This window comes from Aquarana catesbeiana, linkage group LG05 (assembly GCF_042186555.1).
Source record: "Aquarana catesbeiana isolate 2022-GZ linkage group LG05, ASM4218655v1, whole genome shotgun sequence".
Taxonomy (NCBI): Eukaryota; Metazoa; Chordata; class Amphibia; order Anura; family Ranidae; genus Aquarana; species Aquarana catesbeiana.
Window position 1 is genome coordinate 607095457 of NC_133328.1, and position 25350 is coordinate 607120806.

Genomic DNA, 25350 nt, shown 5'->3' on the forward strand with positions numbered 1-25350 from the left:
TTATAGCAAAAAGTAAAAAATATTGTGTTTTTTTTCAAACTTGTCGCTCTTCTTTTGTTTATAGCGCAAGAAATAAAAAACGCAGAGATGATCAAATACCACCAAAAGAAAGCTCTATTTGTGGGGGAAAAAAAAATGATAAAAATTAATTTGGTGTTGCATGACCGCGCAATTGTCATTCAAAATGCGACAGCGCTGAAAAAAAAAAATTAGCCTGGGCAGGAAGGGGGTGAAAATGCCCTGTATGTGGTTAAGTGGTTAAAGAAGTCACATGCAAGTCACGCCGAAGTTGCGCTGGGGCTCCGGCTTCAAAGTCATATGGAAGTCGTGGGCAGTGTGAACCTGGGCTAAATCTCCCCGTGTGTCCATTTACAAGAAGACACCCGCGGGAACAGTCTGCTTTGTATAAGGCTTCCCACTCATGGTTGTTCACATAACATGAAAGTGACACTTTAATACAGTGGTTTCCAAACTGTGGCCATTTGCTTGGTTTTATTCGGCTCTTGGGGTGCTATTTCATTCACTGAAAACCAACAATGGGGCATAATTCCCCCTAACGCCTATGAAGGGGCACAATTCCTCCCATCGACACCAAGGATGGGGCACAATTCCTCCCATCGACACCAAGGATGGGGCACAATTCCTCCCAATGACACCAAGGATGGGGCACAATTTCTCCCAATGACACTGTGACAGACCTAGCCAGAGAGAGACTTTTGGAGGGGACTGAATGCTAGACCCTTGCCGATCGATTGTGAGCCCTGGCATTTGGGATAACGGTGCTCTTTGTGAGCTGTATGTCTGGGGACCCTTGAGGTGGTATTACTGTGAATTCGGGTCCTGGTCCCCCAGGACACACAGACTCTGGGGACCCTGGATTTGCCATATTAGGAATAATATGGAATAATGGCTGATTCATGATGCTTGGACAAATACTGTTAGGAGATGCTGATGTAAATTCCAGCCACCTGTCTGTCTGTTGCCTGCTAGAATGTGTATTGTAAATAAGTCTCTAGTATGGGATCTAAGAGTCATTAGATCCCCATTGTTGTTTGTGTTAATTAACTCTGCTATTGTGATAATGTTGATTGGGGTTTCTGAGCTACAAGAGGGCCAGTCTGGCCTGAAGGTCATGTCTGAGTCATCTAGGCTGTCTAAAGGGATTAGTTAATTAGCCCATGTTAATTAGGTTTCTGGTCACAGGTGTATGTTCAGAGTAATATGAGCCGGAGGTACGCACCTCCTCTTTTATTGTATAAAAGAGCCTGTATTTTTCAATAAAAGAGATTCCTGGTTGAACTTACATACAGCCTGCCTGGTGTTTGTTCTGAGCTACACAACTGGATTAGAACGGCACATAGCTGTAGTTTTAGTCCCGGAGCATCGGATGACCGAACCATCAGATGTTGCGTTCTGCAGTCTGATTCTATAGCCACAGAGGAGTGTTGGGAGAGTGGAACCGAGCGAGCAGGGGCTTGTTACAGACACCAAGGATGGGGCACAATTCCGCCCAATGACACCAAAGATGGGGCACAATTCCTCCCACTTAAACCAATAATGAGGCACAATTACTCTCAGTGAAATAAACAATGGGGCATTATTTTTTCCCACTGACGTCCGGCCCTCCTAAAGTCTGAAGGACAGTAAACTGGCCCTTTCTTTAGAAAGTTTGGAGACCCCTGCTTTAATACTATGTAGGATCAACTGATTACGTCCTACCACTGACAGCTCAGCATCATCTGATTGTGTCTCATGGCTGACAGCTCATCATCCTTTTCCATTAGTCTATAGTCGTTCCTTCACAGACAAAAATATATACAGTAAAACCTTGGTTTGCGAGCATAATTCGTTCCAGAAACATGCTTGTAATCCAAAGCACTTGTATATCAAAGCATTTTTTTTACAGGGTATAAAAGAGAAGAGAAACACCTCTAAGTGTAGCAATAAGTTGCTAAATGTTGTACCTTCATTAAATGTAACCATATTGCTACACTTAGAGGCTCCTCTCTTCTTTTTTATACTCAGCTGTGACATGACGCTACTCTTATATCAAGACATTGCTTGTATATCAAGGCAAAATTTATTAAAACATTTTGCTTGTCTTGCAAAACGCTCTCAAACCAAGTTACTCTCAAACCAAGGTTTTACTGTACAGTAAAAGAAGTCAGGCAAATAAATGGCACCAGGACAGAAGAGGTTAAACAAAGTATATTCATTTAATTCTTCTCTGAAGAAAAGTGTGACAAAAACAGTGAAATGGCTTTGCAATTATGAAGAAAGCAAAACAAAACATCACTATATAATCTTCCAAACAAACACATTTTGCATAATTGCATTTTTATTCTTTTTACCGAATACCGAAAATGTATTCCCTCCTTTTTTCTTTCATGTGGAACCCCCAACCTGTCACCTTGATAATGCACTGAACATTAAAAGAGAAATGTGGGACATGTACCGTAGCTGTAGCATTACAAATAAATTTATATTAAATTAGTTTACTTTTGTTTTTTTAAAATGTCAACGTCAGGTTAGAATAAGGCAAGGCTTGGACTGGACAGCTGTATGGCCCTTACTGTTGCTGTTAGTGACCCTGGCAAGTCTCTGCAATTCACCAGCCTCCTGTTCCCCACCGGAGTTCATGCACCATACCTTCCACCAGCACTCTGTGGTCTCTATGTAGAAATGGGAAGAGATTCCTGACAATACTAAGATGGCATTAAAGCTATGGATGGATCCAGGCATATATATTTTTGTGTGGTCCACCATGGACCAATGTAAGTGTATGTGTGTCATACCTGGTGGATCCCCGTCGAAGCTGTAAATCATTGTACTAAACACCACTACTACAGTGAATCCTGCTAGTGTCCGAGTCCAGTGGCAAGTGGCTGCTCTGCTGATCAGTAAACACAGGAGATCGCTCGCACGCTTGGCACGGACACCATTTATGGATATTTTTGCATGATCCACCTTGGACCAATGTAAGTATGCATGTGTCATACCTGCTTGATCCCCGTTGAAGCTGTAAATCATTGTACTAGAAACCACTACTACAGTGAATCCTGCTAGTGTCCGAGTCCAGTGGCAAGTAGCTGCTCTGCTGATTAGTGAACACAGGTGGTTGTTCACTTGCTCAGCCCAGATGTCATTGAGAGAAAACTTTGTATTCTCTCAGTGAAAAGTGCAAAGCGTTGTCGGATTAGTCAAGGTAAGAGGCAGGGTGGGAAATTTATGGTGATGACAAATGCATACTTAAAATGATTTAAAAGCCAAACATTTATTTTTTTTACCTTAAAGCTTTCCCTGCATTAAGAGGGCTTTCACACTGCAGCGCCGTGCCGTTACCGCTAAAGCAACGCTCGTTTTTTTGGCGCGTTAGTGGTGTTTTAGCGGCGCTTTTTCGCCGCTAGTGGGGCGGTTTTTACCTTAAGAAAAAAAAAGGTAAAAAGTCCAGTTCTGCAGTGCTTTCAAATCGCTTTTAAGGCGCTTTGGAATCGCTACCCATTTAGTGCAATGGTCAAGGGAGTTTTGGGATCGCTAAGTACGGCGCTCCTAACTTCCCGCAAGCGCACCGCCCCAGTGTGAAAGCACACACTGCACAGAATGGGAGGCAGTTTTCAGGCACTTTTTAGAGGCCATGTCAAGCTCTAAAACGCCTGAAAACGGCCTCAGTGTGAAAGGAGTCTTAGGCCTGATTCACACTTGTGCAGGTTGCAGTTTGCATATTGCAGGTGCATTTTGCGTTTCTCAATACACACTTTTGATCCATTGAAGTCTATGGAACCAAAAATCAGAAAAAAGTCCCTGGCCCTTTCCATAAAATACACAGATGTGAACTACATCCATAGGAAACCATGTTAAATGGACTGTAGTGTGTTTCTGCAAAACGGAAAAGGCACTAAAAAATGCATAGGTATGAACCAGGCCTTAAAGTAAATAAAAAAAATGTTTAATAAATTTCTGTCCTCCCCCTTCCCTGTGTAAGGCCCGATTCACACCTATGCATTTTTAGTGCTTTTTGCATTTTGCAGATTTGCACCACAGAACATGTTCCATAGGAAACCATGTTAAATGGGCTGTAGTGCAAATCTGCAAAATGCAAAAAGCATTAAAAATGCATAGGTGTGAATCAGGCCTAAAGGGTAAGAGAGAAGAGCTCCAGCACTGTTGCATGGCTGCATCTCCTCTCCCCTCTCTTTCTCTTCACATGGAGCTCAGGAGGAGCCATTGGCTCCAGCTGCTGTCAATCAAATGCATTGAGGAGGAAGCAGGGGTGGGGCTAAGCCCCACTTGTGTTTGTCTATGGACACACACAGCTTGGGAACAAGCATGCACTGTATGCCTCCCATAGCAAGCAGCTTGCTATGGGGTCACACAGAGAAGAGGAGGGGCCAAGATCGAAAGCGGGGGACCCCAGAAGAGGAGGATCGGGGCAGATCTGTGCTAAACCATTACACAGAGCATGTGAGCATAACATGTATATTATTTTTGTCACCCCTAAACTGCAGCACTTCTGGGAGAGAGGGCCAACCATCTCATTTGATATGGGCAAACGATTTCACCCCTGCTCAATTTTTTACAATCAGTCCATATAAATGTATTTCTCTTTATTTGATTTAGAAGGTGCAGACATTGTAATATCCCCTTGTTTACCATCACCGTGGACAACACTTACTTCCAGACAGGAAGTAAAGGGAACTAACAGAAACACAGAGGGAAATAAAAACGGCTTTATTTTAAGTAGGGGGGGAGCTATTTGAAAGGTTTCTATTTTTCCTTTACCTGCTGCAGATTTGAAGCTGTGATCGCAGTAAAAACCTGACAGGGGTTTGTACGCTTCCCAAATCTATTCAAAACAAAAAAACTGTTTTAGATGAACATTACATGTTAACAATAACAAAAAAAGTGCAAAAAAAAAAAAATGTGTTGGCCAGTTTTGGACGGCCAGCTGATGTCAGTTGTCACTTTAGAATCTGCAGAGAAATAAAAAGTGATAGCTGCCATCAGAGGCTCCTGTAGACTGCACAGGCACTTCCTATAGAAAACATCCATTGTGAAATATTCACAGCATGCGGCAATTTATGAAGCTTCAGAAAGAACACATTTGGATTCATCACTTAAGGCAAGGACAGGAGGATATATTCATGAACCACTGATTGACCGGCTAATCTAAGGCTGGCCATACATTGTACAATTCTCCTTTATTTACCAAAACCATATAATAGGAGGTCAAACCTAAACACCTTCAATTTGTATGCAATCAGGCAGGCCCTTCCACTACATAGTTGAAGGTAAATTTAAAAGGAAATTGAAGAAGAAAATTGTATAATGTATGGCCAGCTTAAAAGTGATCAGGTAAATGTGAATGTGCTGATCCCCTTCTATAGGTCTGTGTACCATGGTGGTGATGGTGGATCTGGAGAATCCTTCAGTGACATTTCCCCCAACCCTTCATGGCGGGCTGCTTGATGGAGATTCACTGGTGCAGTGTTAGATAGGTCAGCTCGCTGGTGAGACAGAAAATAGAATTGGTGAGATCTAATTTCTATACAGAGCAATATGCAAAGTTCGGTAACCCCTGGCAACTACAGTTAAAGACCGATCCGTTCGATTTTAGGATACTGTAGTCATATGTGAAAGAGGAATTTTGATCTGTTATGATGGGTACTAAAGTCTGCATATCACCATTGCCCTTTGCTCCACTTTAATAATCAAGAGTTGTTAAAACTCCGAGTTATGCCGCGTACACACGATCAGAATTTCGGCCCGCAAAAGACCGATGAGAGTTTTTCGACAGAAAATGCGACCGTGTGTATGCTCCATCAGTCTTTTGCTGGCGGAATTCCAGCCAGCAAAAGATTGACAGCATGTTCTCTATTTTTCGGTCGGGAAAAGTTCCTATCCGAAAATGCGATCGTCTGTGGCAATTCGGACGTGCAAAATTCCTACGCATGCTCGGAAACAATTCGACGCATGCTCGGAAGCATTGAACTTAATTTTCTGGGCTCGTCGTATTGTTGTACGTCACCGCGTTCTTGACGGTCGTAATTTCAGCGAACTTTTGCGTGACCGTGTGTATGCAAGGCAAACATGAGCGGAATCCCGTCGGAAAAGCCATCATATCTTTTTCCGACGAGAAGTCAGATCGTGTGTACGTGGCATAAGGGTGAAGGCTGGTGGGTCCATTTTGTTTAGCGTCTTCACTGACACACAAAAAAGGTAGCACAGTAAGATCTCGTTCACGCTTGCTGTGGTCTCTGAAGAGCAATCCACATTCGGATCGCTCTTCAGAGAGCATTTAACAGGCAATGAGAAGGAGGTGTATTGCCTCCTCACCACCTGCTTTACCCCTTGAACGCTGCACTAGGGTGCTTGCAGTAACAAGGGGGTATAACTTCTGCTGCTGCATTAGTACACTGCCAGCTGCTGCCTCAGAAGTTAAAGGGGGCGTGCTGTAAAAATGCGTCTCAACGGTGAACAAGCCCTAACACACACAGGGTTAGCATAGCAGCAAACGGTCCTAAACCTGTTGTGAACAGTTCCTCAACACAGATACACCTGGTGTTGTCACTGTAAACACCATACAAAGCCTTCACCAGAATTTGTATAAACCCCCCTGACCCCACCCTTACTAAAAAAAAAAAAAAAAAAAACAAAACACCTATCTCCCCCTTCGACTTCACCCTTATCAAAAACTGCAACCCCCCCCACTGACTTCAACCTTATCAAAAACTGTCCCCCCCGCCTTCACTCTTATCTAAAAAAAACTGTCCCCTGACAATCATCTGAACTTATAGGGTTCCCTAATTAAATATTCTTTATTCACCAGCCACTTAACATTTTAAAAGCCACAATCCCCGATATTCTGATAGGCACTCAGTATTAAACTCTAAAATCATGTTGTGCAAGTATTGTCCATTAGCAACAGTCCTCCATTGTGTGCCATGAATGTACATCAGGGGTAAGGGATCTGAACAAAGGAGCCAGTAGACCAAATTCATTTGTGTAATGCCGCGTACACACGACCAGTCTTTCCGTCGGACCGAAGTCTGACGGCCTTTCTGACGGAGTTCCTACGGACTTCCGCTGAAACGGACTTGCCTACACACGATCACACCAAAGTCCGTTCGTTTAGAACGTGATGACGTATGACGGGACTAGAAAAAGGAAGTTCAATAGCCAGTAGCCAATAGCTGCCCTTGCGTCGTTCTTGGTCCGTTGGACTAGCATACAGATGAGCGGTTTTTCCCGACAGGAACTAAGTCCGTCAGAAAGATTTGAAACTTGTTCTATTTCTAGGCCCGTCGGATTTTTCGAAAAAATAGGTCAGATGAAGCCCACACACACGATCGGAAGGTCCGACGGATTGGTTCCGTCGGATCTTTTCTGCCGGAAAGTCCAGCCGTGTGTACGCAGCATAACAGTAGTTAAGGAGCAACCCCAAGCTGGACCGGGTGCCAGTGCTGTCCAGGAAACACAGAAGCTATGCCAAACTTAGAAAGGTCATTTCATTTATCTTGATTTGGGTTCCATGTTATCTAACCCATCTAGATTTCGGGGCCTACAGCTTGCATAATTCTGCACCATCTTATTCATTTCTGTGGTCAACTAAATCCTTGCCCAACCACTGCAAGCAAATCTGATATAGGTTCTGGCAACATTTAGGCAGTGTGTACACTCCAATAGAAAACATAGACATCAGAACAGTCAGGCACACAATCTCACTGGTGCTTCCCTACACGCTAATGGTTACATGTAATAATGATTACGTTACCAATTAGATGAGGAGAGAGGAGAAGAAGTCATGCTGAAGACACCTGTTGTTCTGTCTTATTAAAAAATAAAGTGCCCATGTGATTTTTTTTTTTTCCCCTGTCCAAATGCTTCTCACATAGGAAGACTGCCTTCTACTCCATCCCCCGACATATCTGGTTCACACCAGCAGCTTCATAGTTTCAGCTTGTGTGCAGTGATGATGTGCTGAGCTCAGTGGATCGCACTGTTTCCTTTTCAGTGCAGCGCGGTGCAAGGCAGTGAATTTGCACCGCGCTGCACTGAAAAAAAAAAAAAAAAAAAAAGAAGTACTGCATGCAGTACTTTTTTCAATGCCCCATGCCTGCACACCACTGTAACGCAGTTGTGTAAACCAGGCACATAGGAGAAAAGGCAATTTGATTTGTCTTAGTGGTGGAACTGCGTTTTAACAGCCGCACAACGCAGTCCCACTGCATCTGGTATAAATCCACCCTAAGTGCCGGTTCACGCTGCAGCGATGTCCGACATCAGATGTGATTCGCACCGCACTGCAAATCACATGCGATCTCTGTGCGATGCAAATTCATCCATACAGATAGTATGGCTGAATTTGCATCGCATTCGGACCAAACTCGCACAGGACCCTTTTTTTTTTTTTTTTTTGGTCCGCGGCAGAATCGGATTGCATGGGTGTTCACACTCATGCGATCTGATTCCTGTCCGAAATTTGCAGATCGCACTACGATATGCAAACTGATTTGGGAGTGTCATTAACTTTTAACTGACGCTCCCAGCAGGAGACATGTGATGCGGGAACCCGCAGTGGATTCGCAGGGTTCCCGCATCGCTGCAGCGTGAACCGAGCCTAAAGCTTATTTCCATATTTAATGTCACTTTAATTAGTAACTGGTCCAAACTATTTACTGCATTAACAGGTGCGCACTAGAAGAGGACAGGAAGTTCCCATCTCACTGCCGGAATACAGAACTGTACAATGCATGTAGCTTAGTCTGCATACAGTTAAAGAAGTTGTAAACTCTGCCAAAAAAAAAAAAAATCCTGTAAGACAAAAGGCATAATGAGCTAGTATGCATCACATACTAGCTCATTATGAAATACTCATCTTAGAATGAAGCTGTTCCAGCAGCGCCCGCACACCGCTGACATTTTCCCTGGAGTTTCACGGCACAGAGCTCAGAAGGAATGGCACCCGTGGCCGTTCCTTCAGAGCGCATTTGCCAGTGATGTCACTGGCTGCATGTAAATATCTTCTAAACGGTACACGTTTAGGAGGTATTTTCACTACCTATAGGTAAATGTAAGCAGAGGAAGTTTACGTCCTCTTTAATGCAGCATGCCCAGCAAGCATGTGTTAGTGCAGTAAATAGTTTATTTGGGCAATCTTGGGATATTAAAAGGTGGAGTTAGGCTTTACCACCATGGAGGAATTATAGAAAGGCAGCTACCATCAGGATCAGTTTCGTCTTATAAAGTATATATAGGCTCTCATGGAGGAGGGTTAATGGCATTTTAATTCAACTCACTTAGCATCCATTGCACCTGGCAGACCTACCAACTAAGTCCTTAAAGAAGCTGCTACTATTTGCTTACACTGCCCCGATTCTGACCGCTCAAATGCATGCTAGCTATTAAAATACAGGTCAGTGTGTTCTCTCTGCTTCAAACCCTACCTTCTGTTATCCTACTGTACCTTTCACCACATACAATTTGCATAGTGAATAGTCACGGCACAAAAGGCTGCAGTCCTACCCAGACACACATCAAGGTAAGATTGATGGACTGACTTCAGCATGGTGGTAATGTTCTATGGATAGTACTTATCACATTGAACTGCAAGAGCCTTATCAGAGACTTTGTAAGGTAAGATTTAAAAACACCAATACCCTGCATGATAGGAGGACTGTCATCTATACCAGTGTTTCTCAACTCCTCAAAGCGCCCCAACAGGTCATGTTTTCAGCTTGAGGACTGGAGTTGAGAAACACTGATCTATACAGTATACTCCAGCAGCCCGCGTATCCTAGCCTTGGCCTTGACTCCAGAAACGCAGCCTCTACGAAGGCCTCTGCGGCATTCAACACTTCCAAGAGTGTTAGGTGCCTGTTTCCTCCCCTTTGTACCATGGTTTCATTCTCCATCCCATCGGTCACTACTAAATACTGTAGTGACATAGGCGTGTGAGGAAGGTGCCACAAGCATGCAACATTTTCAAGAGTGTTAGGTGCCTGTGTCCTCCCCTTTGTACCATGGTTTCATTCTCCATCCCATCGGTCACTAAATACTGTAGTGACATAGGGGTGTGAGGAAAGAGCCACAGGCATTTAACATTTTCAAGAGTGTTAGATGCCTGTGTCCTCCTGTTTGTAACATGTTTCAATCCTCCATCCCATCGGTCACTACTAAATACTATAGTGACATAGGGGTGTGAGGAAAGAGCCACAGGCATTCAACATTTTCAAGAGTGTTAGGTGCCTGTGTATTCCCCCTTGTACCATGGTTCCATCCTCCATCCCATCGGTCACTACTAAATACTGTAGTGACATAGGGGTGTTGGAGGAAGGAATCACAGGCAGTGGACACTTCTGGAAGTACAGTATAGAATTCTGAAGGAACTTACAGAGGCGGCAGTGCCAGTAAGGAGTGGAGGTAGGAGACACGGGCTGCTGTGTCTCCTAATGTAAGCTACTAACATTTTTTTTATATCTTTAGAAACACGCCAGGGTCCCTTTAGGCTTAGGTGTACCAAAATCTCTTTCACAGCGTCATCCTTGTAGAATGGGGGTCTCTGAAGGTTTGAGTAAACTGAACTAGTAGTGTAGTAAATAAGACAAACATCTATGTTACAGGTTCACATACGGCTATTTTGTAACCAAGATGAATGAGGGAAACAAAAATATATTTAGTACGGAGTCTAGAAGTTGTGCAAAAAAAACTCTGGATACTGAACATTACAATTCCAAAACTAAGAGCACAAAATTGAAGAAAGGTACAAGTAAAACTGGCCGCTGCAAACTTCCATTTAGTAATGCCAATTTGCAGAGCCATATAAGAAAAATCACAACAGAAATTTTGCTTTTCTGCAAACAATTACACTTGGCAACCCAGCAGGCAATAAAATATACAAAATGCGAGTTTTCTCTCAAAAAAAAAATAAAAATGTAAATCTGAACTTTTTAGGGCTCGTTCACATTAGATTCCATTCTAAATGCATTGATCTCTGTGCAAAAACACATAGGTATAACATTGGGCTTTATACTTCTTTGCAGGAACTTCTTAGGCCAGTGGGCCAGGCTATGTCACAGGGTGTTAAAAGACCAGAGTTAAGCTGGCCATAGAAGTAAATTGAAGCACAGCTCCAAGCAAGCAGGAAAAGCTCTCCATATTTAAGACTTGGTGGCCAGGACGAAACGCGCCAGCAGGGCGTGGTTTGTGGAGTAGTGCTGGCTGAGGCACCTTGAAATCTTACCTCATGCGGATCGGGAGAGCGGCGTCCTTGATGACTTAAGTTGGCCATAGATTAATCAAAATTGGGGTGGTCCCTTCTGAACTGTCTGGATTTGCATCCATCAGTGGTCGTTCCCACTCAACAGAAGTTGATCCAATGACAGACTTCTGTGAAATGGGAATATTTTAAAACTTTCACCCGATCAGCAGTTGCAGTGCTGATTAGTGTATTCTGACAGCGAAGTATCTGACAGCCGATCAAAAAAAAAGAAAAAAAAAATCATCCAGCTTTAGCCTCAGAGGTGCTTAGCAGATGAGTGTTACCAACTTTGTATGTGAAAGTGGACTTGAAAAGAGCCGTAGACAGAGGATCCAATTACACGGCCTATTCAGGTCTATGGAGAGTTAGTGCACATGCATTAGATAAGCAGCTGGGGGGTGGGGTTAGTTCTGACAATGGAAGAGCTAACTCTGAAAATCTGGGATATCAGTGTCCCACGCCGCATGCTGTTGTTCCATCCTTGGACCTATACGTCATTGCGGTAGAGGTTGGAGGAAGACACAGACATCACACAGTCCAAAAAGTGTTGAATAATAAAGGGTTAGTCTGAGACTGCAGTGCTGGAACAAGGACAATGAAGAGGACACAGGCCACCAAGGAGGTAGAAGACAAGGGCCACCAGGGAGAGAAGGAGAAGAGCTTTTCTATTGCATGGAACTGCCATTTAGATTTTTTTTCTTTTTAGGCGACGAACAGCATCGCTTTAATAATGCAAATATATAGGAGGAACATTTTTTATTTTTCTCTTTCTATAATGCATGGGTGCTCAAACTTTGGCCCTTCAGCTGTTGTGGAACTACAAGTCCGATGAGGCATTGCAAGGCTGACAGTTACAAGCATGACTCCCACAGGCTAGAGGGCCACAGGTTGAGCACCCTTGCTATGTCTGCCATGTTCGGTTAATGTCACCTGACATTTTTTACTTTCTTCTTGATTTAAAATCATTTTAAATGGGGATCAGAAACACAATTTGGAGTTTAACTCTAATGCCCTGTACACACAATCGCACATTCTGACAACAAAATCCATCTGATTTTTTCCAACGGATGTTTGCTCAAACTTGTCTTGCATTCACACAAAGTTGGTCGGAAATTCCGAACGTCAGGAACGTGGTGATGTACAACACGTACGACGAGCCATTGCGGCTCTTGTGCTTGATTCTGAGCATGCGTGGCACTTTGTGCGTTGGAATTGTCAACACACGATCATAATTTACGCGAACGGATTTTGTTGTCGGAAAATTTTAGATCCAGCTCTCAAACTTTGTGTGTCGGAAAATCCGATGGAAAAAGTCAGATGGAGCCTACACACGGTCGGAATTTCCGACAACAAGCTCCAATCGCACATTTTCCGTCGGATAGTCTGATCGTGTGTACAGGGCAATAGAGTGCAGAAAAATGCAACTAGTGTAGCTCTACGGTGAACGAGCCCATTGGCGGGGGCTGGTAGTACTGGTGGGGGTCATTAAGGATGTACAGTATAACATTTAAAATATAAAATGCAACATGTTTATGTAAAGCTGCACATAAATACTGAGCAAGTCAATGGATGCCATTCCATGTGGCATAGCTCATTTCTTAACAGGCAAAAAATGTTTGGTCGCTCCAAGCTAAAAAGCTTATTACATGTCAAAATGACACGGGCAGCAAAATCTAGATTTATATTCCTAAAACAGAGTTATGATAGGCATATCAAACAAACAAACAAACAAAAAAAATAGAACTAGTGGTCACCGTTGTTTGTTATTATAGACCTCCCTGCCTCACACAAAATAAGGTCTAAGAATACACAAAAAAAAAAAAAAAAAAAAAAGTGGAGAAAAAAAAAAAAAATGAATAATTACGTCAGTAAAAATGTATTAAAATCTGAATTGTACAAGTTGTGTGCTGCCCACATCGCTTAAGTTGTATTTACAGCATAGTCCTGTCTGCAGTGTGGCTACTTTGGCACAGCATGCAAATTTGCTGCTCCTTCCCTGCAGAGACCATCGTGCGTCTTCTGTTACTGTACTCCGGAGCGTTCAGAAGAGAGGATTCCCAGGACTTTCACAGCAAAACTGGGTGTCCGTGTCTTTTCTTCTTTCCTATTCTACAGCCTATTTAAAGAAAGAGAAAAAAAAAGTAAGGCATTTTGATTAGCTAATTATTTAATTTAAAACAAAGCCCGATCAGGTGGGAAAGCATCAGCTTCAGCCTTTCCTTTGCTCCCCTGTTCAATGCAGAGAGCTGGGGGGAAATGCTGGATACTTCAAAAAGCATAGAGAAGCACTAAACTCCAACAACTTTACACGTGGCTTTCCTTTATTTCCCTGCACTAGAACAGAGAAGTGAAAAGTGTGTATATGACTCTGTAGCTCCGCAATACAGTGAACTTGTTTAGTTGGAAGCCTGGGTCTAATTTAACCCACTTGGCCTCCGGAAGTTTACCCCCTTCATGACCAGCCTATTTTTTGCTATTCAGCATTGCGCTATTTTAACTGGTAATTGCGCGGTCATGCAACACTGCACCCAAATCAAACGTGTATAATTTTTTTCATACAAATAGAGCTTTCTTTTGGTATTTAATGACCACTTTTTTTTTTTTTTATCTTTTACTATATAAACGAAAAAAGACTGAACATGTTGAAAATAAAACATAAAACAAAACAACAATATGGAATTTATGCAGGTATAGACGCTATACTGCTAATGGCATGATTGGTAAATTATAGTGGGACTGTGATAGGGTGGTGGGAAATCTGGCATTAACATCTGGGAGGGACACTAAGACCCCTTTCACACTGGGGCACTTTGCAGGCGCTACAGCGCTAAAAATAGCGCCTGCAAAGCGCCCTGAAAAAGCTGCTGCTGTCTCTCCAATGTGAATGCCCCGAGGGCTTTCACACTGGAGCAGTGCGCTGGCAGGACGATAAAAAAAGTCCTGCTAGCAGCATCTTTGGAGCGATGAAGGAGCGGTGTATACACCGCTCCTGCCCATTGAAATCAATGGGGCAGCGCGGCTATACCGCCGGCATAGCGCTGTTGCAGCAGCGCTTTGCGGTGTTTTTAACACTTTCGTGGCTGGTTTTTAACCCTTTCTCGGCCGCTAGCGGGGGGCAAGCGGCCAAATAGCGCCGCGGAATTGACGGTAAAGCGGCGCTAATAATAGCGGGCTTTACCGCCGACGCCCCCACCGCCCCAGTGTGAAAGGGGCCTAACTGACACAGACATGGCTAGTGATACCAATACAGTGATAATACTGTACATTGACACTGTACTAATGACACTGGCTGGGAAGGGGTTAACATCTAGGGGCAATTAAGGGGTAACTGTGTGCCTAACAATGTGTGATGGGCGCTGTTTTTACTTTCTGATCTGGATGTTTTTTCTCCCTGAAGAGAAGAAACAGCCAGATCACCGTTTACAGTACACAGAGTTCTGTGTGATTGTGAACACAGAACCCCGTGTGTGATTGGACACAGCAGATCCACTGATTTTAGCCAAAGTCACTGGCTAAAAATCAGCTGCCAAACTTGTGCTGTGTCCAATCACAGCACGGCTTGACAGGGGGTCATGCATGTGCGTTCCTCAAACATGGAAGCAAACTGGCGATATACAGGTATATTGTCCGGTCTGCCTGTGCCGCCTGCAGTAAAATCACTGTGGTTGGGTGGCAAGCAGTTAAAGTACAACTAAAGGCAAAACTTTTTTGGGGGTTTTGGATAGAGTGGAGAGGGATTACAACACTGGTCGGGTTTTTATTGCTGTCTGTGCCCCCAGAGATTCACCCTCTCTATTTGTCCAGTTATTACTGAAAGTGAAAGTAAAAAAAAAAAAAAAAGTAATAGAGGGGATATCTTCCAATGGAGAGAAGAGTTCTGGTGACAACTGGGGTTTTCCTCACTTTAGAGGTATTTCTTCTTACTTCATGTTTTGGGTATTGAACAGTACGTGAAAAGAATGAGACACAGATGGGGGGGGGGGGTGCAAGTGCAGTTGCTCCAGAGCTTAGTAAATAAGGCGAAGCTTCACTTTGCAAAAAATACCCAATTACATGCAAGGGGGGAAAAAAAAAACAGCATTTTGCTTGCATATGATTGGATGACGGAAGTCAGCAAAGCTTCACCTCATTTACTAAGCTCTGGAGCAACTGCACTTGCAAAGTGCACAGTCTATTGCCTTAAAGCGGCGTTCCGCTTAAAAAAAATAAATGAATAAAAGTCAGCAGCCACAAATACTGCAGCTGCTGACTTTTACTAATCAGACACTTACCTGTCCCAGGGTCCAGTGATGCGGGGGATCCAAGCCCCGCTCGTCTCCCCCTCCGCTCGGCAGCGCCAGCATTGTAACTGTGGGTGCCCGGCGAGGGAGGGGGGAGAGGTGATCTTCCTTCCGGCGCCTAGGGTGTGCCAGAAGGAAGTGGGAGCTGGAACCCTCTGAGGGTATCCGCCCCCCCCCCCCCCCAAAAAAAATGACATGCCAAATGTGGCATGTCAGGGGGTCGCCTTCTCTTAAAGCGGAAATTCCATTTTTGGGTGGAACTCCGCTTTAAGTAAACCAATCCCAATAGGTCAAGCTTGGCAAAGTTGAACTTGATGGACAACATTTTTGAAAAGTTCAGCCCAGTCTCCTGTCATAAAATAATATAGGTATATAAATTAGGAAAGGGTTGAAGCCTCTGTTCGTTAATTACAATGCTTCCTGTCAAAATCACTGGGACAGAAGTCAGGGGAATCTCTCCTTGCAGTATTAATGCACTATAAGGCCTCATGCACACTGAATATTAAATAAACGCCAGTGGCGTTAGCTGCAGAATGCAGCATTAACAATGGGAGTTTTGCAGTATTTTTACATCAGCGTTTTTCTAGTAGTTTGCCACGTTTGCATTTTTTTAGCAAAACTCCCACAAAAGCTTGGAGGCTCAAATGCCTGATAGCAAAAAGTAAAAAATAATGCTTTTTTCTTCAAAATTGTCGCTCTTTTTTTGTTTATAGCGCAAAAAATAAAAACCGCAGAGATGATCAAATACCACCAAAAGAAAGCTCTATTTGCGGGGGAAAAAAAAAAGGATGTCAATTTTGTTTGGGTACAACGTCGCACGACCGTGCAACTGTCAGGTAAAGCGACGCAGTGCCGAATCGCAAAAAGTGCTCTGGTCAGGAAGGGGGTAAAATATTCCGGGGCTGAAGTGGTTAAATCGCTCAGGAGAGGTTGTGAAAACATCCCGTGTACATGAAGCCTAATGAATTTTTCTAGCACATGGTTGATATTTTTATGCATTAATTGTAGGGTTGATTACCAATATTCTTAGTTTTTTTCAGCACTTTAAGGAATTTACATAGGATTCTAGTATGGATGAACTTTGCACAGGACATTTTTGTGGATGAACTTTGCATGAGTATTTATGTTTTTTGTTTGATATAATGTTTTGATAAACAGAACCTCCATGAAAACTTCCCCAGGACCCACAGCTGCTGCTTACAGCCACCCAGTCACAGCAATTACAAGATATAGCTGCACCCAAATGCAGATAGTCTACGTTTGGGGTATACGTCCATGTGCATGCTTTATGCAAGTGCCGGTGCATACCTGCGTACAGACGCATTTTGTAACGGTTGTCAATGAGTGGCTGTATCCAGCAGCTGTAGGTCCTGGACAGGGCAGTTTTTACAGCTTATGCTGAAGGAATATGTGGAGCTCCACCCAAAAAGGGAAGGCTTGGCTTTAAGACCTCCCTCCCCTGCTCTTCAAAAAAAAAAAAAAAAAAAAAATCGCACAGTTAACGTTTGATCGCCCCTGATGTTAACCCCTTCCCAGACAGTGTCATTAATACAGTGACAGTGCATATTTATCACTGATTACTATATTAGTGTCACTGGTCCCCAAAAAGTGTCAAAAGTGTCAGGATGTTCGCCGCAATATCACAGTCCCGCTATTCACTGATCGCCGCCATTACTAGTAATAAAATAAAAATGAAAAAAATATCCCTTAGCTCATAGATGCTATAACTTTTGCACAAACCAATCAATACATGCTTATTGGGATTTTTTATTATACCAAAAATAGGTAGCAGAATACATTTTGGCCTAAATTTATGAAGAAATTTGATTTTTTTCAAAAAAATTTTTTGGATATGTTTTATAGCAGAAAGTAACAAATATTGTTTTTTTTTTTTTTTTCTTCCAACATGGTCGGTCTTTTTTTGTTTATAGTGCAAAACATAAAAAAAAACGCAGAGGTGATCAAATACCACCAAAAGAACGTTTTTTTTTCTGGGGAATAAAAAAAAAAAAAAAGGACAAATTTCATTTGGGTACAGCGTCGCATGACCGCGCAATCACCAGTTAAAGTAACGCAGTGCCGTATGGCAAAAAATGGCCTGGTCATTAAGGGGGGGTAAAGTGGTTAAGCCCCGAGGGGTGGAGGCATGGCTGCGATAGATTGAGCTTAGGCTGCTTCTTTTTTGTCTACAACACAGCCGGGTGAGGCAGTCGGGAAATCTTTCATTTTGACTGTATTTCTTAGGTCTGAGTGAACCTATAACCAGCCTGCACCCTCACAAACAAGTGGCATCCTTCTCACTGGACTCCATAAGCCTGTGTGGGGACCCCTAAGCTTTAACCCTGGGCCAGAGCAAGAAAAGAAGGTGCTGAAGTTTTACTTTTTAGTTCCCAAGTCTGCACATCTGCTATGACCTTTACAATGCGCATTCTCCAAGAGTTAAAAGGCCCTTAGAAGCAAATGTATGAATCAGAGAACTCTGACATTCACCAAATACTTGCTGAAGGTGAATCCTACTGATGTATGCATTTTAAATACTAGGTAACGAGTAATCACTTTTTAATGTTTGGGGAATGTCACAATTACTGCTTTGTAAAGATTACCCCTAATTCACTTTATAGCTGGGACTTGATAGACTTGTGTCTTTTTTCAACCTCACCTACTATGTAATACTAAGCGGTTATGGAAAATGGCTCATGTAAAAAAAAACCTTTGAAAATTGAGGCTAAAAAGGCAGTGAGTGATTCAACTCAACAACATCTACCAAAAAACTGAAATATAAAATTTTTGGGCAGCCTCAAAATTTACACATGGCATGTAGTAATGAAAAGGATGTTTGAAGAAGCTAATTTAGTTAAACCATATGGTAATGTGCATCTAAAAGACATTTTTTTTTTGTTTTGAATAAGGTCATAAAAGGTTTAAAAAAAATAAAAAGAAAATTAAAAACACTGTCAAGTTTAATGTCGTCTGTGTCCCAATTCAGCTGCATTCCACCTGAGCATCGTATTTTTGAGCATTTTTTCCAGGTGTTTTGTCATGCGTTTGTATGAGTGTTTCTGAACAGTGTTTCTGAGCTTTGGTGTTTTTTCTTTTTTTATTTATTATCCAATAGAGAAAAACAGCATCTGTTTCATTATTTATTGCTATTTAGTTTAGCTTTTTCATCCATTGTTATTTATTTATTAATATATATTTTTTTTTTGTTAGGGGGTTCGGTGGTTAATTTATTTTATTTATTATTATTCATTTACCTATTATTATTTATTTATTTGGTTAAGTTTTAGGGATTAGGGGTCTAGGGTTAGTATTAAGGTTTGGGGTTAGGGTTAATTTATTTATTATTATTAATAACTTTTATTCAATTATTGCATTTAGCAGAAAAGTGCTCAATAAACACACGATAAAACGTGCTAAAATGCTAAATAATACACAAATCGAGCATTTCCATGCATTTCAATAGAAAAAAATGCTTCAACAAACACACCAATCTGTCGATTTGAGTTACAAAATTAAAAAAAAAAAAAAAACCTCCAGAACTTTTTTGAGCTTCAGGCATTTGTCTTCAGGTGACTTGGAGCGGAGATGTGAACCATCTCCATTGAGAATAACTGTTTTTTTTTCTCCTCCAGCATTTGGAGCTTTAAGCTCCAAAACGCTAAGGTGTGAATGGGGCCTTTGGGAGATTTGCTGCTCTATTTGTCCTGGTCACCACTCTCTCTAGTTCTAGATTTTGAGCCATCACCAGAACAGAAATACAGCAGTACATTTCCAAAGGTGACACTTGTTATGGTGACAATGATCTAAGAGGGGGTCCCTGACTTTGTGTCTACAGAAAATAAAATTAGAAACCTACAATTTTTAATTTAGGTATATTTTGAAAATTCTAATTCAAATGAAAAAAAAAAAGCCATATATGGAGAGAGAGAAGGTGAGGGCACAAGTAAGAATTTCATAGGCATTTACTTACTCGGCTATTCTCCTCCAATTTTGAAAGCCTGCGCTTGACATGTTTTGGGGGCTCCCAAGTGTCGCTGTCATCAGATTCAATTTCTTCGTCATCGTCCAAATCATCCAACAAGTTTTCATCATCTTCCTCATCGTCCTCAAAGGGATCCAAACCTGCATCTTCTCTTTGCATTCGCACGGCAAACCACTCCCTCACCTGCTCATAACCCAATTGAGATTTTGAAACCAATTCATCCAAGTCCTCTTCAATGAGAAATTTATTCATTAAATAGTAGTCTTTCAGCAGTGCTCTTCCAGTCTTTTGCTTCACCGGTGGAGGTGGCCTTTCCCAGCTGTTTGTCCTCCTTCCCTTTGGCCGACCTCTAGGCCTGCCTCGTCCTCTACCCCTGGGTCTGCCTCTCCCCCTTCTACGTGTATTACTCTGCCCATTCATAACTGCTGAACTGGTCGTTTTGGATATTTGATACTCATAGAACCACTTCAGATGATGATTTTTAGCAGCATACCTGGTATCTCCAAACCACCCAATAATGTCACTTCTAGCCAGTCCAGTTTCCTGTGCCAGCTGGTCATATTCTACTGGAGTTGGCCATTGTGTACGAATAAAGGTATTTTTAAGTATTGCCAACTGATCTGGGGTCTTTTTCGCCATTTTTGCTGCAACCAAAGCCTCATCCATTTCTTCTTTTATTTCTTTGTCTAGACTCTCATTTAAAGAACCGGGCTCCTCTTTTATTCCCATCGATTTCCTTTTTTCTGCAAACCAGGCATCAATTTCTCGTTTTGTAAGTTTAGTGACAACTCTTAACTTACTCAGCTCCTCGTCCGACGGCACAGAGTTGCTAAGGAAGCTTTCCTCTAGAGCCTGCAGTTGTTCCGCAGTCTTTTCTTTGAATTTCTGGGGTGTAAAATCTGGAAATGGGTTCCAACTTTGCCTGCGTTGAGAAATTATTACCCCAGAGGTTGGGGATTCGCTTATTTCATCACTAGAATCAATAATGATGGTACCACTAGGGTCACCGGTGAGATGCATACCATGACTGCCTTTGGCATTTCTTTGATTATACCTAGTATCACTAAACCACTTTTTAATCTCTCCTTTAGTTAAGCCCGTTAATCTAATAAGTCGTTCAATTTCACTATTGTGAGGATACTGGTTCCTCAGATAGCTCATTTTTAGAGCTGTTAACTGTTCTTTCGTCTTCTTTGCGCGCAGACCAAAAATATCGGCTATCAAGGTGGGCTCCTGCTTTGGGAGATGTGGACTTGGGATAGCGGCAATTCTTTTTGTTTCAGTCACCGGATGGGCCTGCGGAATTTGGCTTGCATGGAACTGCGCATTATTCGGGACACCAGCCACAGTCAGTGCTATTGGAGTAGTCACCGGTAGTGCGTTTGTTCCCGTAACTTGGGTGAGAACAAGGCCAGGCTGTCCAACTATTTGGCACGCCTGCAGAATGGAAGGCAGGCCATTAGTGGCTGATGAAATCTGTGCAGGAATCACGGTTATTGTCTGAGGGACGGTGTGCACCGTGCCATTAAACTGCTTCCTTCGTGCATCTTCTACTTCTTCTGGTGTCCAACTAACACCATGTTTTAGTCGCTGGGCTGAAAACCAGATTTTAATTTGCTCCTCTGTGCATTTAGTTTGAGCAGCAAGAAGGGATATCTCTGAAACGGTTGGGTATGGAAACTTGTTGTAGTTACTAAGCAAAAGAGAATTGTTGTCTAATGCTGCATTGTATGTTGGAATGCTGTTGACAGGTATTAAGACTTTTGAAAGAATATTTTGCTGCGCCTGGACAGCTGTGATAACCTGTGCCAGCCCAGGCTGAAGTACAGTAGCAGACGATACAACCGGTTTTGGCAACTCCTGGGCGCTGGTAATTATTGTAGCATTTCTTTTTACAGGTTCTGTTATAACTGGAGCAGTCTTGGGCTCTTCGGTTGGTTTCACCTTTGGCTCACTTTCTATATTTTCTTTCTCCTCTACTCGATCATCTCCTGCATTCTGTGGTACACTGATTCTTTTCTTCTCAGATTTTTCCTTCATTATTTTCATTATTGGAGTTTTACTGATTGAAATCGCAGAAGAGTTAGACTCTGGCTGTTCCTGGTTCTCCTCTTGGACAAAACTGCCATCAAAGGTCAGATCGTTAACAGTCTGTTCGAAAATGGTCTGGTTGTTGCGCTTAACCATGGTTAACTTAAAGTTCTCCTCCCCGGGATGGTGCTTCGTGTTGTGCTCTGAAAGCGAATCATACCGTTTAGTGAGAAAATTACACTCCACACAAAAATAGGAAGAATTTAGTACAACGTTGGGATGCTCAGAATCTACATGAAAGGTAAACATATTTAAGTCCGGAGTTCGAAATGAACAATATTTACATTCATAACCACCTTCAACTATTTTACTTGGCTGATTGTCTGAATCACTAGGTTCAAGTGCATCTCCATCCTTTGTCACCCCCTCAGGCACAACGCTTTCTGGAGCAGGGTTCTCCACGCTTGCTGCCAACGGCGGACCTTCCTCGGCATCGGAATTCATTTCTTCATCTGGATCATGCTCGCTTGCAAGCACCATGCAAGGAGTTGTTGATTTCCGCTTACTCGCCATCGTGCTGTAAAAAACAATTACAAAGTCTTGTGTAGTTGTGGTGGTACAATGGCCTGTAACCACCTCTTTGAAGTCCCAACGTTTCTCAAATCTTTTTTCTCCGAAGCATTTAATCAATGCTGTAGCATGTTGTTATTAAGTCATGTTCATAAAGGGCACCTGCAAAACACGATAAAACAAAAAGTCAGTTATTGAATGTAGGGCAACCATCTGAACATTCAGTCAAATAGGTTGGAAAGTTACAAAAGGACAAGTCCACCTAAATGTGGTATTTCAGTTAGAAGTAGCATTTGGTTGGCCGAGTTACCCATGGGTTTTCCTATACCTCCCGAGGCTCAAACAGCAGAGCCTCCTCACTATAGTTCTCGCTTCTGCTCCCCACCAATCTCTGGCTGCAGGGAAAGAAAATCCATCACATCCCCTCTGTAAGAATGGAACTCTGTCTTGTTTATATAGGCAGAGCTTCGCCCTGTGTTTCTTCTTGACAATCGGCGGTGCCGGCTGACATCCATTGGTTGGCACCCGCGCCCCCTACCCTGAAGTGCAGAATCACATATATATACCTACCTGAGCCCAATCTCGATCTAGTGATGTGCACAAGAGCAGAGGCTCTCTCTGTCTCCCCATTGGCTCCCGCTGCTGTCAATCACAGCCAGTGAGGAGGAAGCGGGGGGTGGGGCCAGGTTGCGCTCTGTGTATCTTATGTCCTACACACAGAACCGGCACGGGAGCGAGCACACAACAGTGCCCCCATAGCAAACAGCTTGCTATGGGGGCACTGTTGTGTGCTCGCTCCCGTGCCGGTTCTGTGTGTAGGACATAAGATACACAGAGCACGTTCGGCAGGGGGAGGGGCCAGGAGCGCCAACAGGGGACCTGAGAAGAGGAGGATTGGGGCTGCTCTGTGCAAAACCATTGCAAATGAGCTTTACAAATCCTCACTGCACCTGTAGCTGCAGGCACGGTGAAATAGTTTTACATAAGCAAGCGTTTCAGGTCAGTAGTTCAGCTTACTTTGCTTCTCTGCAGTGACTTAAAGTGGTAGTAAACGTTTTTTTTTTTCTTTCTACCTACAGGTAAGCTTATAATTGAGCTTACCTGTAGGTAAAATTAAGATCTCCTAAATATGCACCGTTTAGGATATATTCTATTGTGCAGCTGCCGGTGATGTCACTTGTGCATGTACCCTGAAGGAACGGTATGCGTATGCTGTGTGCCACGGCCAAGACTCGTGACGTCATTGCAGCTCATCCAGTCAGACGGCCGGTGTCCCCAAACCCAGAAGGAAGACCGGGGGAAGATGGAAGCCTCTGCAGCAGTGACAGCAAGCCGCTGGAGGGCTTTGTTCAAAAGTAAGGGCACTTTCATACTGCATGTGCCTGGGCGTCAGCGGTAAAGTGCCGCTATTTTTAGCGGCGCTTTATCGCTGTTTTAGCGGCGCTATTTGGCTGCTAGTGGGGCTCTTTTAACCCTCGCTAGCAGCCAAAAAAGGGTTAAAACCACCCTCAAAACGCCACTACAGCGGCACTTTGCCTTCGGTACGGCGGTGCTGCCCATGGATTTCAATGGGCAGGGGGGCTTTAGGGGCGGTGTATTCACCGCTCCTACAGCTCTGCAAAGAAGCTGCTTGCAGGACTTTTTGTGAAGCCCTGTCAGCACAGCGCCCCAGTGTGGAAGCACTCGGGCTTTCACACTGGGATTGCAGCTGAGGCTTTTTTCAGGCACTTTACAGGCGCTATTTTTAGAGCTAAAGCGCCTGAAAAACGCCTCCAGTATGAAAGGGTCTTAGTCTTTCATAATGCACTAGTATGCGATCCTTACTGGCATATTATGCCTTTACCTTGCAGGGTTTGATTATTATTCCTGATATGTGCCTGCTGTATCAAGTACTTGAGTTAAAAGTATCCTGTTCTCTTTGTATTGCTTCCTTTGTGTGCAATCCCTGGAGATCCTGCCAGCCTCTCTGCTTTCCTATTATAAACTGACCACACCAAGCATGAGAACACAGCATGGTCAGGTCTCTAGCTGTGCTGGGAACTCAGCCTGCTCTCCTCCAATGATCAGACTTTCCTGAAGATCAGTGTGCTGTTGTTTCTCCTCCTCCAGCTCTCTGAGCTCCATATGCAGCTGAGAACCGAGAGTATGTAATCACTTATAAAAAAGGGAAAACATTTTTTTTTCTATCTATACACAAATGTTTTGCCTTTCATTTCCATTTTAAACTCAATTGGTTGTTTTACAAGGTGAGGATTTACTTTAGCAGCCTGCCAATCGTCTACACTGCAAGCCCCTATTCACACCTGAGATTCTTTTGTAGTGGGCTCCCCCAAGCCTGACTAGGCTCCTATGGCAGAATCTCTTTGTTAGCAATTGTGCCTGTTAACATTTCAAATCTCACATGCTTGATGCCCTACACTAGAAGTGCATGATCTATTATTTTGTGTATTTCAGCCGTTTTTAGCCCCATAGACTTCAATGGAAGCACCTGTAAACTTGGATACACACGTTTTTTGCACTTGAAGAACTGCACTCCTCCCCTTGGCCAGCCCAGGAAACGCGCCTGAAGCTAGACACATGCAAAAATACTTGCACAAAGCTTGTAACACTTTAAAAACATGCATTTAAAAAAGAACATGAAAAAACACTTGAAACCCTCCAGAAATACATGGCTCACGCTCTGCTCAGATGTGAATGCAAACTTATGCAAGTGCACAGGGGGGAGAATCAACTTGAAGTTTTTTACTGCTTCTCTTGTGAATTGAATAGCCCCACGATGTCCATAGCTACAGAGGTCAGTGTGGGCTTGTTTTAAAACTTATTTAGATCCCTTTCACACTGGGGGCAGTAGCGGTAAAACACTGCTAGTTATAGCAGCGCTTTACCGCTGTTACAGCGACGCTCTGGTGCCGCTTTTACCTATTTTGTTACATTACAGCCTTAAGTTCAATGGTTTTTTTTAATCTGAATTATATGTGATGGATCAGAACACAATAGTCTAAGCTGGTGAATTAAAATTAGAAAAATATATACATAAAACTATTTTTCAGAAAAAAAAAAACGGATAATTGGCATGAGCGTATGTATTCACCCCCTTTGTTATGCAGCCCATAAAAAGCTCTGGTGCAACCAATTATCTTCAGAAGTCACATAATTAGTGAAATGATGTCCACCTGTGTGCAATCTAAGTGTCACATGATCTGTCATTACATATACACACCTTTTTGAAA

The 25350-nt window shown here is 43.0% G+C and overlaps 1 protein-coding gene across 3 annotated transcripts in view; it reads right to left on the reverse strand.

The window, feature by feature from the left end:
- Nucleotides 1–2197: 2197 nt before the first annotated feature.
- Nucleotides 2198–25350, reverse strand: part of ZHX1 (zinc fingers and homeoboxes 1) — a 46687-nt gene continuing 23534 nt past the window's right edge. Inside the window, exons 2-4 of one of the 3 annotated variants that reach the window (XM_073632212.1) lie at nt 21907–22282; nt 19508–21753; nt 2198–13373 (exon numbers count right to left, since the gene is read on the reverse strand). In XM_073632212.1, coding sequence (XP_073488313.1) covers nt 13362–13373; nt 19508–21753; nt 21907–22123 — 2475 coding nt within the window. In that variant the 5' untranslated portion in view covers nt 22124–22282 and the 3' untranslated portion in view covers nt 2198–13361. Of the gene's footprint in view, nt 13374–19507; nt 22283–25350 lie in introns of those variants that run through there. The other 2 variants (XM_073632213.1, XM_073632211.1) reach the window with 2 other exon arrangements.